This window comes from Dendrobates tinctorius, unplaced genomic scaffold, assembly GCF_039654945.1.
Source record: "Dendrobates tinctorius isolate UK_male_01 unplaced genomic scaffold, ASM3965494v1 ptg000028l, whole genome shotgun sequence".
In the NCBI taxonomy this organism is placed as follows: Eukaryota; Metazoa; Chordata; class Amphibia; order Anura; family Dendrobatidae; genus Dendrobates; species Dendrobates tinctorius.
The window spans coordinates 32,047,777-32,063,887 of NW_027361696.1; the positions used below are offsets into that span (position 1 = coordinate 32,047,777).

The window sequence follows — 16,111 nt, forward strand, 5'->3', positions numbered from 1 at the left end:
AATTAAGGTTGACAAGCTTATGGAATAAGAATTGATATTTTGGGCATTAAAATGGGCACTGTAGGTGTGTTTCCTGTTCTCCACTCACTGCCGACTTTTCTTCCCCATTGACTTGCATTGGGTTTCGTGTTTCAGTCTGCCTTCGACTTTTCACGATAATCGGACGATTTCGTTCGACCCGACTTTTGCGAAAGTCGGGTTTCGTGAAACCCGACTCGACCCGAAAAAAGGCAAAGTCGCTCATCACTGCGCTCCACTATTACAAGTGCTTGCAACTTATGCCCACACAGTATTTCATAAGAAAAAACAGCATTTAGTCACAAAAGAGATAAGTCTCAATACTTAAATGGAATGGTGCACTTGTAGTGATCGTATTAAGTGATGAACTGGACACCCTAAGCATTCATACCAATGGCTGTGCATAAGCCACAAGCAACAAGGCAGATAAAGTACGCCTGCACAGAAGCTCAACAGAAGCAAGGAGGAGGACGTCATCGCTAGATGGGAGGTGCCAGACCCGGACCGGGACACCCATCGGACTGGACTGTCCCCGGTTGAGTATAACCTAACTTGTTTTTCTTATCTTTCAGGTTACATCGGGGGCTTATCCACAGCATTACAGAATGCTGTAGATAATCCCCAGATGGCGGTGGCTGCAGATTATACATTAGATGAAAAAATAGGTGACAGATTCCCTTTAAAAGGTCATTTTTTATTGATAGACGTACTTAGATTAGTTACAAAATCAATTCATTTTTGACTTGTGAGTCTGACTTTATTGTATACCTTTTAGAGTGTTCATGTCATATATGGTACGTTGGCGAAACAACTTGCGAGTTCAAAACACAGTTTAGCCAGCACAAATACTACATACACAAAAAAAGAATGGATTTACCAGTGTCCAAGCATTTTGTTGAAAAGGGACATCAGGATAAAGACCTAAGGTTTCGTATCATAGATCATGTACCCCCCCGAGATGAGGTGGTAACAGGGTAGCCATTTTGAAATGGAAAGAGATGCAATGGATATACCGATTAAAAACCCTAAAGCCTGATTCCTCCTTTGTCTTAATATGCAGTACATCTGTTAATTGATATTGATGGATTTTTTTAAAAAGTCAGGCTAGTTTCACACTAGCGTATGGCCAAGGTGCAGAGGGCTGCGGGCTTCCTCCGTGAAGCTCCACCCCGGCTGCACCTCCTCCGGTCAGCTCCGCCTCTGTTGGCATGCGGCCTGCGTACCTTATCTTTAGCACTGGGTACACAGGCCATGTCGATGTATGCGGATGCCTGCGCATGCTTCTTTTTGACGGTGCGGCGACCTGCGCCAAACGCAGCATGTTGCATTTTGGTGCGGTCATGGAGGAAGCACGCAGCCCTTCGCACCTCGGCCATACGCTAGTGTGAAACTGCAATAAACAATTCCACAAAAACAAGAGGTTAAAAATTGATATCATACATGGAATCAATAAAAAGGTATACTCCGATTAATAAATTGCAAACAAAAAAAGAGACCAAGGAGTACAAAGCACCTTCAGTATAAATCGTATTAAATTTATTAAATATATTCATGAATATTATTACATAATAAAAAAAAAATTTTGTATAGACAAAATAACAGTGTGAAAGACATAAGACATAAGGTCTAACACAATTACAAAATGTATGGATCGGGATAATTGAGATCATATAAAATAAATATCATAATATCAAAAGATTACCAAAGTTTTAGACAGAAGGTAAAAAATATAGGTGCCACTCAGGGTGCAATACAATCCACTTATAACATATTGCCACTATAATGTGTAACCCCAAAATGGACCTCAGGATAAAAGTCTAAAGTTCAGGAAAAAATCTCACCCAAATTGATCCTTGTAACTGGTCACACCGTGCAGCCCCAACGCACGTTTCGCGTGGGCTTCCTCAGGGGTCTGGCCCATCGGGAATATCTGACTACTGACATGCTCAGTTGTGCTCTGAGAACGCTGTTATGGTGGAACTACAACATGATGTCTGGGTCTGAGTGTTCCAGGTGGTTTATAATGTTTATGTATTTGAAATATCACATAGGTGTTTAACATCTTTTAATCATTGTCAATCTAGCTGTATCAATGATTGTAGATACAGTTGGATATCATTTTTTTGCACTCTAACATGCATGTATTGTGTTTGTAGCCTAAAAGTTACATAAACGTTATACATATACGTACAGAGTAGCCATTGTCTTACTTATTTAAATCAATACATGTAAAAATAATAAAGCTTGTAATATATTTTCAGAGAAATTCGCATTTTGTTGCTAGCTTGTACCTGTTTTACCTTCCAGATGTAAATTGTGTCCCATCACTATATAACGAGCCTGATCCAAAAATGTGTTTCTTCTGCAGGTAGCATCCAGTGTGCTGTTACATTGTTGCAACCCCCCGCTGTAGCTGCCATGGTTGGTTCCTCTGTCAATTTGAGTTGCCACATGCAGGTAAATGGCGTGAGACTGGTCAGGGTGAATTTATACTGGTTAATTCCATTAGCCAACAACAAAGTCAAAGAAATTCTCCACCCAAAATCAAAAATTGAAAGTGACCGGAGCAGAAAATCTCATCTGATCTATCCGGAGTTTACAGAAGACCTGTCCCTGACCATCAATGATGTCCAACTGTCCTATACCGACACCTACATATGTGAAACGTCCCTGGTGATAGGAGATCAGAACAGAATGTCTGAAGGGAATGGAACATATCTACTTGTGTATGGTGAGCAAAATAGCTACTATCTATCTAGAAAAACAAGCAGCACTCCTAGTAATGTGAGAAAAGGTAGAGACTTTATATTAGCCCATGTGGGAACATTCCGGTTAGAATAAAGCCTTTCTGCAGAGAACCAAAACTTAGCCACATGGGCTAATAAAAAGCCCCTAACATATATATGAATATATATATATATATATATATATATATATATATATATATATATATATATATATATATATATATATATATATATACAATGGGAAAATAAATATTTGATCCCTTGCTGATTTTGTGATTTTGTAAGTTTGCCCACTGACAAAGACAGTCTATAATTTTAAGGGTAGGTTAATTTTATTATTGAGAAATAGAACATCAAAAATAAAATCCAGAAAATTACAATGTATAAATGATATAAATTTATTTGCATTTTGCAGTCAGAAATAAGTATTTGATCCCTCTGGCAAACAAGACATAATACTTGGTGGCAAAACCCTTTTTGGCAAGCACAGCAGTCAGACGTTTTTTGTAGGTGATGATGAGGTTTGCGCACATGTCAGGAGAAATTTTGGTCCACTCCTCTTTGCTAGAGTTGAGCGACTTTTGGTTTTTTAGGGTCGCGTTTCGTTTCGTGAAACCCGACTTTTCCAAAAGTCGGGTCGAGCAAGATCGTCCGATTATAGGGAAAAGTCGGGGTCGTCCCGAAACACGAAACCCAATGTAAGTCAATGGGGAATAAAAGTCGGCAGTGAGAGGAGGACAGGAAACACACCTACAGTGCCCATTTGAATGCCAAAAGCATCAATTCTTCTTAAGCTTGTCAACCTTAATTAACTTCATAATACAAGTTACGCACTGAAAAATGGGGGTTATTTGGCTAAAGTTGTGGGGGGGGGGAGGGCTGGCTGCAGGTTTTCATGTGCCCTGGGCGAAAGAGCGCCCCTTTAACACATACCACAACTCATCATGCTCCGATACGGCAGATAAATAGCGGTATAGTACAATGAAAAATACCTCACTTTTTACATCTCATGACGAGGCCCATCTATTTCTCCATACAGAATCATTGGTCCCATATAATGTTTGAAACAGTATATGATGAGCTCCACATAATGCTACAGTATATGTTGGTCCCCATGGATGAAGCTCCACTGTCTTATGGGCCCAAATAATGCTCCAAACATAATGGGCCCCATTTCTAATGCTCTAGTGTATAATGGGCCCTGTAAATGCTGCTCTAGTGTCTGATGTCCACCTTTGGAATGTTCCAGTGTATGGTGGGCCCCATCTATCATTCTCCAGAGTATAGTGCTCCCCAAAAATTGCTGTCCCAACATTGAAAACAATCAAATAAGTCTCCTCGCTAGGGAATCCCTGTACTTGTCTGGACAGGTGCTGTAGCTTGTTTAACAGCTCACCAGCCGTTCTCACGCCCAGTATGGATTGCACGTGATTGCACAAAGGTTAGAAAGGGTACCGTATCCCTGGATAACATGTATGGATAGCGTACACATTCAAAATATGTGTCTCAGGAGGAGGCTCAGACGGTGTCAGGCCCAGTATGGATTGCACGTGATTGCACAAAGGTTAGAAAGGGTACCGTATCCCTGGATAACATGTATGGATAGCGTACACATTCAAAATATATATCTCAGGAGGCAGGCTCAGAAGGTGTCAGGCACAGTATGGATTGCACGTGATTGCACAAAGGTTAGAAAGGGTACCGTATCCCCGGATAACATGTATGGATAGCGTACACATTCAAAATATATGTCTCAGGAGGCAGGCTCAGACGGTGTTAGGCCCAGTATGGATTGCACGTGATTGCACAAAGGTTAGAAAGGGTACCGTATCCCCGGATAACATGTATGGATAGCGTACACATTCAAAATATATGTCTCAGGAGGCAGGCTCAGACGGTGTTAGGCCCAGTATGGATTGCACGTGATTGCACAAAGGTTAGAAAGGGTACCGTATCCCTGGATAACATGTATGGATAGCGTACACATTCAAAATATATGTCTCAGGAGGCAGGCTCAGATGGTGTCAGGCCCAGTATGGATTGCACGTGATTGCACAAAGGTTAGAAAGGGTACCGTATCCCCGGATAACATGTATGGATAGCGTACACATTCAAAATATATGTCTCAGGAGGCAGGCTCAGACGGTGTCAGGCACAGTATGGATTGCACGTGATTGCACAAAGGTTAGAAAGGGTACCGTATCCCCGGATAACATGTATGGATAGCGTACACATTCAAAATATATGTCTCAGGAGGCAGGCTCAGACGGTGTTAGGCCCAGTATGGATTGCACGTGATTGCACAAAGGTTAGAAAGGGTACCGTATCCCCGGATAACATGTATGGATAGCGTACACATTCAAAATATATGTCTCAGGAGGCAGGCTCAGACGGTGTTAGGCCCAGTATGGATTGCACGTGATTGCACAAAGGTTAGAAAGGGTACCGTATCCCTGGATAACATGTATGGATAGCGTACACATTCAAAATATATGTCTCAGGAGGCAGGCTCAGACGGTGTCAGGCACAGTATGGATTGCACGTGATTGCACGAAGGTTAGAAAGGGTACCGTATCCCCGGATAACATGTATGGATAGCGTACACATTCAAAATATATGTCTCAGGAGGCAGGCTCAGACGGTGTCAGGCACAGTATGGATTTGACGGCCCAGATTACACAGCGGAGCAGGGAGAGGTAAAGATTGCAAATGCTGGGGCCCTGCCCAAGCAAGGGGGGCCCACTCGTGGGCGTCGGTACTGGCACTGGGCCCCTCATAGTACAGCGGTGTGTCTGACAGCGGGTGTGCACCACCACCGTCAGAGACACTTGATTGCACTATGAGGGACCCTGTGCCAGTGCCCGCGCCCAAGAGTCGGCCTACCCACCTGTCCAGGGCAACGGCACTCGCACGGTGTCGTACGGTAGGTGGTGACCCCGGCCATGGGGGGGGAGGCAGCACAGTTAGGGAGTTTTAGAAAGTGGCATATGTTGATGTTGGACATTCAGCTGATGCAAAAGGCGAAATAGGTGAAGTACCAGGAAGAGGTGGACCAAAGCAAGCCATTTTTCTGTCACCCTATGTGTCATCAGGGGAAGGTGGGACAAAATCCTTGGAAACCCATGCGTGGTTCATTTTAATGAAGGTTAGATCATCCACATTTTGGGTTGACAGACGGGTCCTTTTTTCTGTCAGGATTGATCCAGCTGCACTGAAGACTCTTTCCGATAGCACACTTGCAGCTGGGCAAGCGAGCTCCTGTAAGGCATATTGGGCCAATTCAGGCCAGGTGTCCAGTTTAGCGGCCCAATAGTCAAAGGGGAATGACCTGTGTGGGAGAACATCAATATGGGAGGAAAAGTAGTTTGTAACCATAGTTGACAACTGCTGTCTCCTGTCACTTTCCATCGATGCAGTATTACCAGTTGTGTGAGCGGTATTTGAAAAATCAGTCCACAACATCGTCATGAAACCCCTGTCTCCAACGCCACTTCTGCTGTGTGTACCACGAACACCTCTGCCAAGCTGCCCCCGGCCCGTACGGCTCGTGTGAGAACCATCACCGCTGCTGTGTGCTGGGAATGCCTCAAGCAACCGATTTACCAGAGTTGCTTGTTTATTAGCCAATATTAGGTCAAGGTTCTCCTGTGGCATGATGTTTTGTAATTTGCCTTTATAGCGTGGATCCAGGATGCTGGCCAACCAGTAGTCGTCATCGTTCATCATTTTGGCAATGCGGGGGTCCCTTTTTAGGATCCGCAAGGCATAATCTGACATGTGGGCCAATGTTCCCGGTGTCAATGATGCACTGCGAGTGCTGGGTGGAGGAGCACTTTCTGGCAAATCCACATCCCTCCAGTCACGCACAAATCCTGTACCAGACCTTGCCACGCCAACATTTTCACTTGCCCCACGAGATGCATCCTCCTCCCCTAAGTAATCATCCCCATCATCCTCCTCCTCCTCCTCTTCTTCCTCCACCTCGTCCAGGAGAGGTCCCTGAGCTGACAATGGCTGAATGTCATCAAGGATTCCCTCCTCCTCTTCCTCCTCATCAACATTGGCTGCAGACGCCTGCTCCTTAAGGTGCGTCAAAGTTTGCATGAGCAGACGCATAAGTGGGATGCTCATGCTTAGGATGGCGTCGTCTGCGCTTACCAGCCGTGTGCATTCCTCAAAACACTGAAGGACTTTACAAAGGTCTTTCAGCTTCGACCACTGCACGCCTGTCAACTCCATGTCTGCTCTCAAAGTGCCTGGCCGTGTATCCTCCCACAAATGCATTATGGCCTGCCTCTGCTCGCACAGCCGCTCCACCATGTGCAGGGTGGAGTTCCACCTTGTTGCAATGTCGATAATGAGGCGGTGGTTGGGAAGGTGGAGCAATCGCTGCAGCTTCTGCATACGAACGGAGTGTACAGGCGACCGGCGGATGTGCGCGCACAGTCTTCGCACCTTCTGGAGCAGGGCTGTTAACTCCGGATAATTTTTGAGGAAGCACTGCACCACCAGGTTCAAGGTGTGAGCCAAGCAAGGTATGTGGCTGAGTTTTGAAAGGGCTATGGCTGTCACAAAATTACGGCCGTTATCACTAACTACCTTGCCTGCCTCAAGATGTACACTGCCCAGCCATGACTCAGTTTGTCGCTTCAAGTACTCGGCCAGCACCTCGGCGGTGTGTCTGTCGCCCAAACACATCATCTGCAACACAGCCTGCTGACGCTTTCCACTAGCTGCTCGATAGGGGGACACATCGTGTGCAACAGTGGCAGCTGCAGATGGAGTGCTCGTACGACTGCGCTCTGTGGACGAGCTTTCGCTTCTGGAGGAGGAGGAGGAGGAGGAGGAGGAGGAGGGTCGAACGCCTACAGCCAACTGTTTCCTATACCGTGGGCTAGGCAGCACTGTCCCACCACCGCTGTCCCCTGTGGACCCTGCATCCACCACATTAACCCAGTGCGCAGTGATGGACACGTAACGGCCCTGGCCATGCCGACTGGACCATGCATCAGTTGTGAGGTGCACCTTTCCGCTCACTGACTGCTTGAGTGCATGGACAATGCGGTCTTTCACATGATGGTGGAGGGCTGGGATGGCTTTGCGAGAGAAGAAGTGGCGACTGGGTAGGTCATAGCGTGGTACTGCATAGGCCATGAGTTCGCGGAAAGCTGTGCTTTCCACCAACCGAAAGGGCATCATCTCAAACGAGATTAGTTTGGCAATGTGGGCGTTCAAACCCAGTGTACGCGGATGAGAGACTGAGTACTTTCTTGACCTACTCATAGTGTCTGGGAGGGTGAGCTGGACTTGAGAGCTGCATATGGTGGAAGTAGCGGTGGACAGGGCGGACTGAGAGAGGGTTGATGATGGTGATGGAGTTGGTGTTCTTTCTGATGGCCTAGAATCAGTCTTTCGTTGATATAACAGTGGGATTCCCTGACTGCTGTGGTCTTGCAACGACACCTCAACATTTTCTGCTGTGCTAACCGGTGGGCTTACAGTGGGGGAAACAATGTAGCGTTGCTGACTACCTTCGTTGTGATCAGTTGCACATGTGGCACTTGAGGTTTGGTGTTGTGTCCACGCTTGCAAGTGCATGCTGGTTAAATGTCTAAGCATGCAACTGGTATTCAAATTTTTCAGATTTTTCCCTCGGCTAAAGGTCTTTGCGCACTTCTTACAGATAACCTTGGCCTGATCATGAGGATTTTGTTCAAAAAAGTGCCACACTGCACTCTTCCTACTTTGGCAGACATTTTGCGGCCTAGCACGCTGTGATCTTTTGACCCTCTGGACAAGCTGTCCAGCAACTCTTTTGATGTTTGGAACCTGTCTTTGGAGTGCTCCGGGCCTGCCAGATAACAGCTGTTGCGATGTCGATGTCTGCTGTGGATGCTCCTCATCTGAGCTATTGGAAGCAGCACCCTCTTCCCCCAATGGATAACAATCTGGGTCAACAACTGGGTCATCCATCACCTCCTCTTCTATGTCATGTGCACCTTTCTCTGTGTCACCGTGTATGGTGGTATAGTGTGCGGGAAGGGGCACCTGAGTCTCATCAGGGTCAAAATCTGGCTCTGTACACTGCGAGGACAATGTAGTGCTCTGAGTGAATGTACCAGCAGAATCATCCATCAGCGGCTGTGCATCAGTGCACTCCATGTCAGATTCATCTTGGCCTGGGTAATTCACCATTTCACTTGATAATCCAGGCATGGTATGTGAAAACAGCTCCATGGAGTAATCAGTAGTATGGCCTGCGTCATCCTTCAATCTTGGTTGGGGTGAAGGACACAAGGAAAGGTGTGGTTCATGAACATGAGCCTCCAATGATGACTCAGTGCTTTTACTTTTTACAACTGTAGAAGAGGAGGTGATAGAGCTGGAGGCTGAGTCAGCAATGTAAGACAAAACTTTTTCCTGAAGCTTTGGCTTTAAAAGCGGTTTGCCAACTCCTAGAAAACTAAGCCTTCAAGGCCTTGTGGAGCCAGACGATGACGCAGGGTCAGCACCTCCTGCATTCGGTCCTATTTTGCTCTTGCCACTACCATCAGATCCACCACCAACACCATCATTACCAGCTGCCAACCCCCGCCCAATTCCACGGCCTCTTCCACCAGCCTTCCTCATTTTTGGTAGAAATGTAGACAAAATCCAACAAACTATATAGTAATGTAAAACAAGGTACAAGGTGTCTATAGGACAGGGGAGATTTAGAATTTCTGCACACACTTGTGGACAGTGGACACTTTTGGATTGTGTGAGGCCCACTGATATCTGAGCGCTATGTGACAGGCTCGATGGCACAGCTGCCTGTGACCAAAGTGACGAGAGGATAATGGAGATTTTGAATCTCTGCGCACACTTTTGGACACTGGACACTTGTGGATTTTGTGAGGCCCACTGATATCTGAGCGCTATGTGACACGCTCGATGGTACAGCTGCCTGTGACCAAAGTGACGAGAGGATAATGGAGATTTTGAATCTCTGCGCACACTTTTGGACACTGGACACTTGTGGATTGTGTGAGGCCCACTGATTTCTGAGCGCTATGTGACATGCTCGATGGCACAGCTGCCTGTGACCAAAGTGACGAGAGGATAATGGAGATTTTGAATCTCTGCGCACACTTTTGGACACTGGACACTTGTGGATTGTGTGAGGCCCACTGATATCTGAGCGCTATGTGACACGCTCGATGGCACAGCTGCCTGTGACCAAAGTGACGAGAGGATAATGGAGATTTTGAATCTCTGCGCACACTTTTGGACACTGGACACTTGTGGATTGTGTGAGGCCCACTGATATCTGAGCGCTATGTGACACGCTCGATGGCACAGCTGCCTGTGACCAAAGTGACGAGAGGATAATGGAGATTTTGAATCTCTGCGCACACTTTTGGACACTGGACACTTGTGGATTGTGTGAGGCCCACTGATATCTGAGCGCTATGTGACACGCTCGATGGCACAGCTGCCTGTGACCAAAGTGACGGGAGGATAATGGAGATTTTGAATCTCTGCGCACACTTTTGGACACTGGACACTTGTGGATTGTGTGAGGCCCACTGATATCTGAGCGCTATGTGACACGCTCGATGGCACAGCTGCCTGTGACCAAAGTGACGAGAGGATAATGGAGATTTTGAATCTCTGCGCACACTTTTGGACACTGGACACTTGTGGATTGTGTGAGGCCCACTGATATCTGAGCGCTATGTGACACGCTCGATGGCACAGCTGCCTGTGACCAAAGTGACGAGAGGATAATGGAGATTTTGAATCTCTGCGCACACTTTTGGACACTGGACACTTGTGGATTGTGTGAGGCCCACTGATATCTGAGCGCTATGTGACACGCTCGATGGCACAGCTGCCTGTGACCAAAGTGACGAGAGGATAATGGAGATTTTGAATCTCTGGGCACACTTTTGGACACTGGACACTTGTGGATTGTGTGAGGCCCACTGATATCTGAGCGCTATGTGACAGGCTCGATGGCACAGCTGTGACAAAAGTGACTAGAGGATAAGGGAGATTGGATTGCTTTTAAAAAAGCAGTTTGCGGAGCAGTGGGTAAACAGCAATGCCAGCGTGTCAGGAAGCCTTAAAAGGCAGCCCAACAACCAACACCACTGATACACCACAATATAGCCTCCCCTTGCACTGCACACACAGTGACTTGTGTGTTGTGCAGGCCAAATCGCTAGCAGCAGAAGCAGTTTTTTTGTCTTCTTCCCTGCCTAACGCTCTCCCAACAGAATCAGCAGCAACCTCTCCCTATACTAAGATCGGCAGAAGTAAGATGGCGGTCGGCGTGCACGCCCTTTTATACCCCCTGTGACGCCCACCAAAGCAAGCCAATCACTTGCATGCCCTTCTGAAAGATGGTGGTGACCCGTGCCTAGGTCATCACGTTGCCCACAGTGTCCGTGGATCCTGATTGACTGAAAAAGAGCGCAAAACAAACTTTTGAAACGCGACTTTGGCGCGTAAGTCGCCGACCTCGTGGCCGACCTCATCCTAGGGTCGGGTTTCGTTTCATGAAACCCGACTTTGCCAAAAGTCGGCGACTTTTGAATTTTTTCGACCCGTTTCGCTCAACTCTACTCTTTGCAGATTATCTCTAAATCATAAAGATTTTGAGGCTGTCACTTGGCAACTCGGAGCTTCAAATCCCTCAAGAGTTTTCTATGGGATTAAGGTCTGGATACTGGCTAGGCAACTCCATGACCTTAATGTGCTTCTTTTTGAGCCACTCTAATGTTGCATTGTCTGTATGGCTTGGGTCATTGTCTTGCTGAAAAATCCAGCCACGACCCATTTTAATGTCCTGGCGGAGGGAAGGAGGTTGTCACTCAGATTTTTACGGTACATAGCTCCATCCATTTTCCCATTGATGCTGTGAATTAGTCCTGTGCCCTTAGCAGAGAAACACCTCCAAAACATAATGTTTCCACCTCTATGCTTGACAGTGAGGACGTGTTCTTTGGGTCATTTGGCAGCATTTCTCTTCCTCCAAACATGGCGAGTTGAGTTAATGCCAAAGACCTCAATATTTGTCTCATCTGACCACAGCACCTTCTTCAATCACTTACAGAATCATTCAGGTGTTCATTGGCAACCTTCAGACGGGTCTGCACATGTGCCTTCTTGAACAGGGGGACCTTGTGGGCACTGCAGGAATTTAAACCTTCATGGCATAATGTGTTAGCAAGGGTTTTCTTGGTGACTGTGGTCCCAGCTGCTTTGAGATTATTAACAGGGTACCCCTGTGTAGTTTTATGCTGATCTCTCCTCATGATCAAGGATACCCCACAAGGTGAGATTTTGCATGGTGCCTCAGATCGATGTCGATTGACAGTCATTTCATTTCTTCCATTTTCTTACTATTGCACCAACAGTTGTCTCCTTTTCACTCAGCGTCTTGCTTATGGTTTTGAAGCCCATTCCAGCTTTGTTCAGGTCTATGATCTTGTCCCTGACATCCTTATAAAGCTCTTTGGTCTTGCCCATGTTGTAGAGGTTAGAGTCTGACTGATTGAGGCTGTGGACAGGAGTCTTTTATAAAGGTGACTATGTAAGACAGCTGTCTTTAATGTAGGTAACGAGTTGATTAGGACCATCTAACTTGTCTGTATCAGCCAGAACTCTTAATGGTCGGTAGGGGATCAAATAATTATTTCTCACTGCAAAATGCTAATAAATTTATAAAATTTATACAATGTGATTTTTTGGATTTTGTTTGATATTCTATCTCTCAATTTTAAAATTATCCTATCATTAAAATTATAGACTGTTCAGGTATTTGTCAATGGGTCGGCAAGGGATCAAATACTTATTTCCCCCACTGTATATATACAGTGTATATATACAGGTGCATCTCACAAAATTAGAATATCATCAAAATGTAAATTTATTTCAATTATTTAATACAAAAAGTGAAACTCATACGGTATATTATAGAGTCATTACAGAGTGATTAGTGATGAGCGAGCAATAAAATGCTCGGATACTTGTTGCTCGGGTCGGGCAAATTGGAATACTCGGGTACTCGACACGAGTAACGACCCCAATGTAAGTCTATGGGAAAACTGAGAATTTTTGCCGCAACCCCCCTGAGGGTCCTTTTAGGGTCAAAAACTTCTGAAATTGATGGAAACATTGCTCAAATGACATGGGAACATCATGGCAACTGCCCCTCGAAGCATTTTTGACTCCCAGGTCACAGCTGTGAACAATGTTTTCAGAGTCTTACACCACTTTTACAGGAGCATAATAAAACAAACATACAAAAACGAAACCAAAAAGGATTGTCCTGGGAAATATGTTAAGGAACATCCTTTACAGGGTAATGATTTGTATGTAAGGCAAAAAAAATAACACAAAATAAAAATGTTCCTCCACCACTTGGGCTATGTTCCACGTAGTGTTTTTGACGTGTTTTTCAACTTTAGCATTGCTTTCAACCAAGACATACATTCACTGGGAAATGTCATTTTAACATTTTACAACCTTATTTGGCCATATGCTGTGTGACACATCATCAGACACTTCCTGTTTCATTTATGAAGGAAGGACTCTGAAAGTCACAAAGTCTGTTTTTATAGGGCCAGCAGTCGGCCCTCACTTTTCATAGAGAGCCATCAGCCGGCTATGCTTTGTGGTTCCCATTATTAAACTGTGGGTCCCTTAGACTTTTATTGCATATATAGTGAGTGGCAGGGATGTCCAAAAGTTGGACGCACCCCAACAACTTATTGAACAGAAGTCATGGATGACCACATGCAACCAAAGTTCCCAGTATTCATTTGATACTCCCATACTGTTTGCTTATGCATTGAATGCAAGGCATGCCCCTCACCAAAGATACACACACCCCAATAAGCCTTTGAACCCACATAATGGATGGCCACATGAAAGCCAGGTTCACATTATTCATTTGGTACTCCCATACAGTTTGCTTATGCATTGAATGAAAAGTCTGCTCTGCACCAAAGTTACATGCACCCCAATAAGCCTTTGAACACACGTACTGGATGGCCACATGAAACCAAAGTTCCCATTATTATGATTTTTTGAAGTCACCTAAAGTTTTCCCCATGAAGTGAACACAAGGCCTACCCAAAATGTTTTCCCAGTTTAAAGGAGCGGGACTCCTATACTTGTAATGCTCATATACTAAGTGTATGGGCTGCCAAACGTTTCCCCATGGGGAGGTACACCTCAACATACTGTGTAAACATTTTTGCAATGGGCATCATAAACACCCTTGCAAAAAACTATAGTGGCTCTTGCATCACAGAACACGTTCACCCTCGTGTTCTAGTGGTGGAGTCTGAAGAGACGTGGAGGATGTCCTCTTATAAATCTTTTCCCAATTTAAAGGAGCGTGTCTCCCATACTTGTAATGCCCATACGCTGAAAAACATTTTCCCCTGAGGGTACACATCAACATACTTTGTAAACTTTTTTTAACCCCTTAAGGACCAAGCCACTTTGTAGGTTAATGACCAGGCCTTAGTTTTGAAACTGACCACTGTCAATTTATGTGGTTATAACTCTGGAACGCTTCAACGGATCCCGCTGATTCTGACAGTGTTTTTTCGTGACATATTGTACTTCATGTTAGTGGTAAAATTTCTTCGATATAACTTGCGTTTATTTATGAAAATAACAGAAATTTGTCAAAAATTTTGAAAATTTTGCAATTTCCAAACTTTGAATTTTTGTACCCTTAAATCAAAGAGTGATTTTTTTCGTTAGGACGTTATAAGGGTTAAAAGTTGACCAGCGATTTCTCATTTTTCCAACAAAATTTACAAAACCCTTTTTTTTGGGGACCACATTACATTTCAAGTGAGTTTTGGGGTCAATATAACAGAAAATACCCAAAAGTGACACCATTCTAAAAACTGCACCCGTCAAGGTGTTCAAAACCACATTCAAGAAGTTTATTAACCCTTTAGGTACTTCACAAGAATTTAAGCAATGTGGAAGGAAAAAATGAACATTTAACTTTTTTTCCCAAAAATGTTAGTTCGGACACAATTTTTTTTTATTTTGTTAAGGGTATCAGGAGAAAATTAACCACAATATTTGTTGTGCAATTTCTCCTGAGTACACCGATACCCCATGTGTGGAGGAAGACCATTCTTTAGGTGCATGGCAGTGCTCAGAAGGGAAGGAGCATCATTTGAGGTTTTGAATGTCAAATTGGCTGGAATCGAGAGCGGACGCCATGTCGCATTTGGAGAGCCCCTGACAGCGCCGGACTGGAGTACCTTGGGCCCACCAGAGAAAAATCATTCTTGGTGCCCACCATTATACCTCCCAACTTTTGAAGAAGAGAAAGGGGGACAAAGGCTGAGGTAAATTTTAGGCCATGCCCCCGACCACACCCATTTCACAACTAGTCACACCCATGTCCACTCCCCAACTGCACCCACTTAGCACTGCTGATCACACTGACTGGTACTGAGGGCACAGTGGCTGGCATCATGGGCAAAGTGGCTGGCATTGTGGGCACAGTGGCTGGTACTGTGGGCGCACTGACTGGTACTGAGGAAAAGAAAGAGAGAACAGAGAGAGAGAAAAAAGAAACAGAGAAAGAAATAAAGAAAGGAGAGAGAGAAAGAAAGAGAACAGAGAGAGAAATATCAAAGAGAGAAAGAAAGAAACAAAGAAAGAAAGAACAGAGAAAGAAAGAGGGGAAAGAAAGAACAGAGAGAGAGAAAGGAAGAACAGAGAGAGAGAAAGGAAGAACAGAGAGAGAGAAAGAAACCAGAGAGAGAAATAAAGAAACAAAGAAAGCACAGAGAGAGAGAAAGAAAGAGGGGAAAGAGAGAACAGAGAGAGAAAGAAAGAACAGAAAGAAAGAAAGAAAGAAAGAAAAAAAGAGGGGAAAGAAAGATAACAGAAAGAAAGAGGGGAAAGAAAGAACAGTGAGAGAAAGAAACAGAGAGAGAGAAAGGAACACGGAAAGAAAGAAACAGTGAGAGAAAGAAAGAACAGAGATAGAAAAAAACAGAGAGAGAAAGAAAGATTAGAGAGGGAAAGAAAGAACAGAGAAAGAAAGAGGGGAATGAAAGAAAGAGAACAGAGAGAGAAAGAAAGAGCAGAGAAAGGAAAGGGGAAAGAAAGAACAGAGAGAGAAAGAAGAAAACAGAGACAGAGAAAGAAAGAGGGGAAGGAAAGAAAGAAAGAAAAAAAGGGGGAAAGAAAGAACAGAGAGCAAAAGGAAGAACAGAGAGAGGGAAAGAGGGGAAAGAAAGAGAATAAAGAGCAAAAGAAAACAGAGAGAGAAAGAGGGGAAAGAAAGAACAGAGAGAAAGAAAGAACAGAGA

The 16,111-nt window shown here is 44.8% G+C and overlaps 1 protein-coding gene across 1 annotated transcript in view; it reads left to right on the forward strand.

Moving 5' to 3' along the window:
- The window catches only part of LOC141084873 (uncharacterized), a 106,269-nt gene that overhangs the window by 28,180 nt on the left and 61,978 nt on the right, over window positions 1-16,111 (forward strand). The window contains exon 2 of the mRNA XM_073569832.1: window positions 2,387-2,749. Coding sequence (XP_073425933.1) covers window positions 2,387-2,749 — 363 coding nt within the window. The remainder of the gene's footprint in view (window positions 1-2,386; window positions 2,750-16,111) is intronic.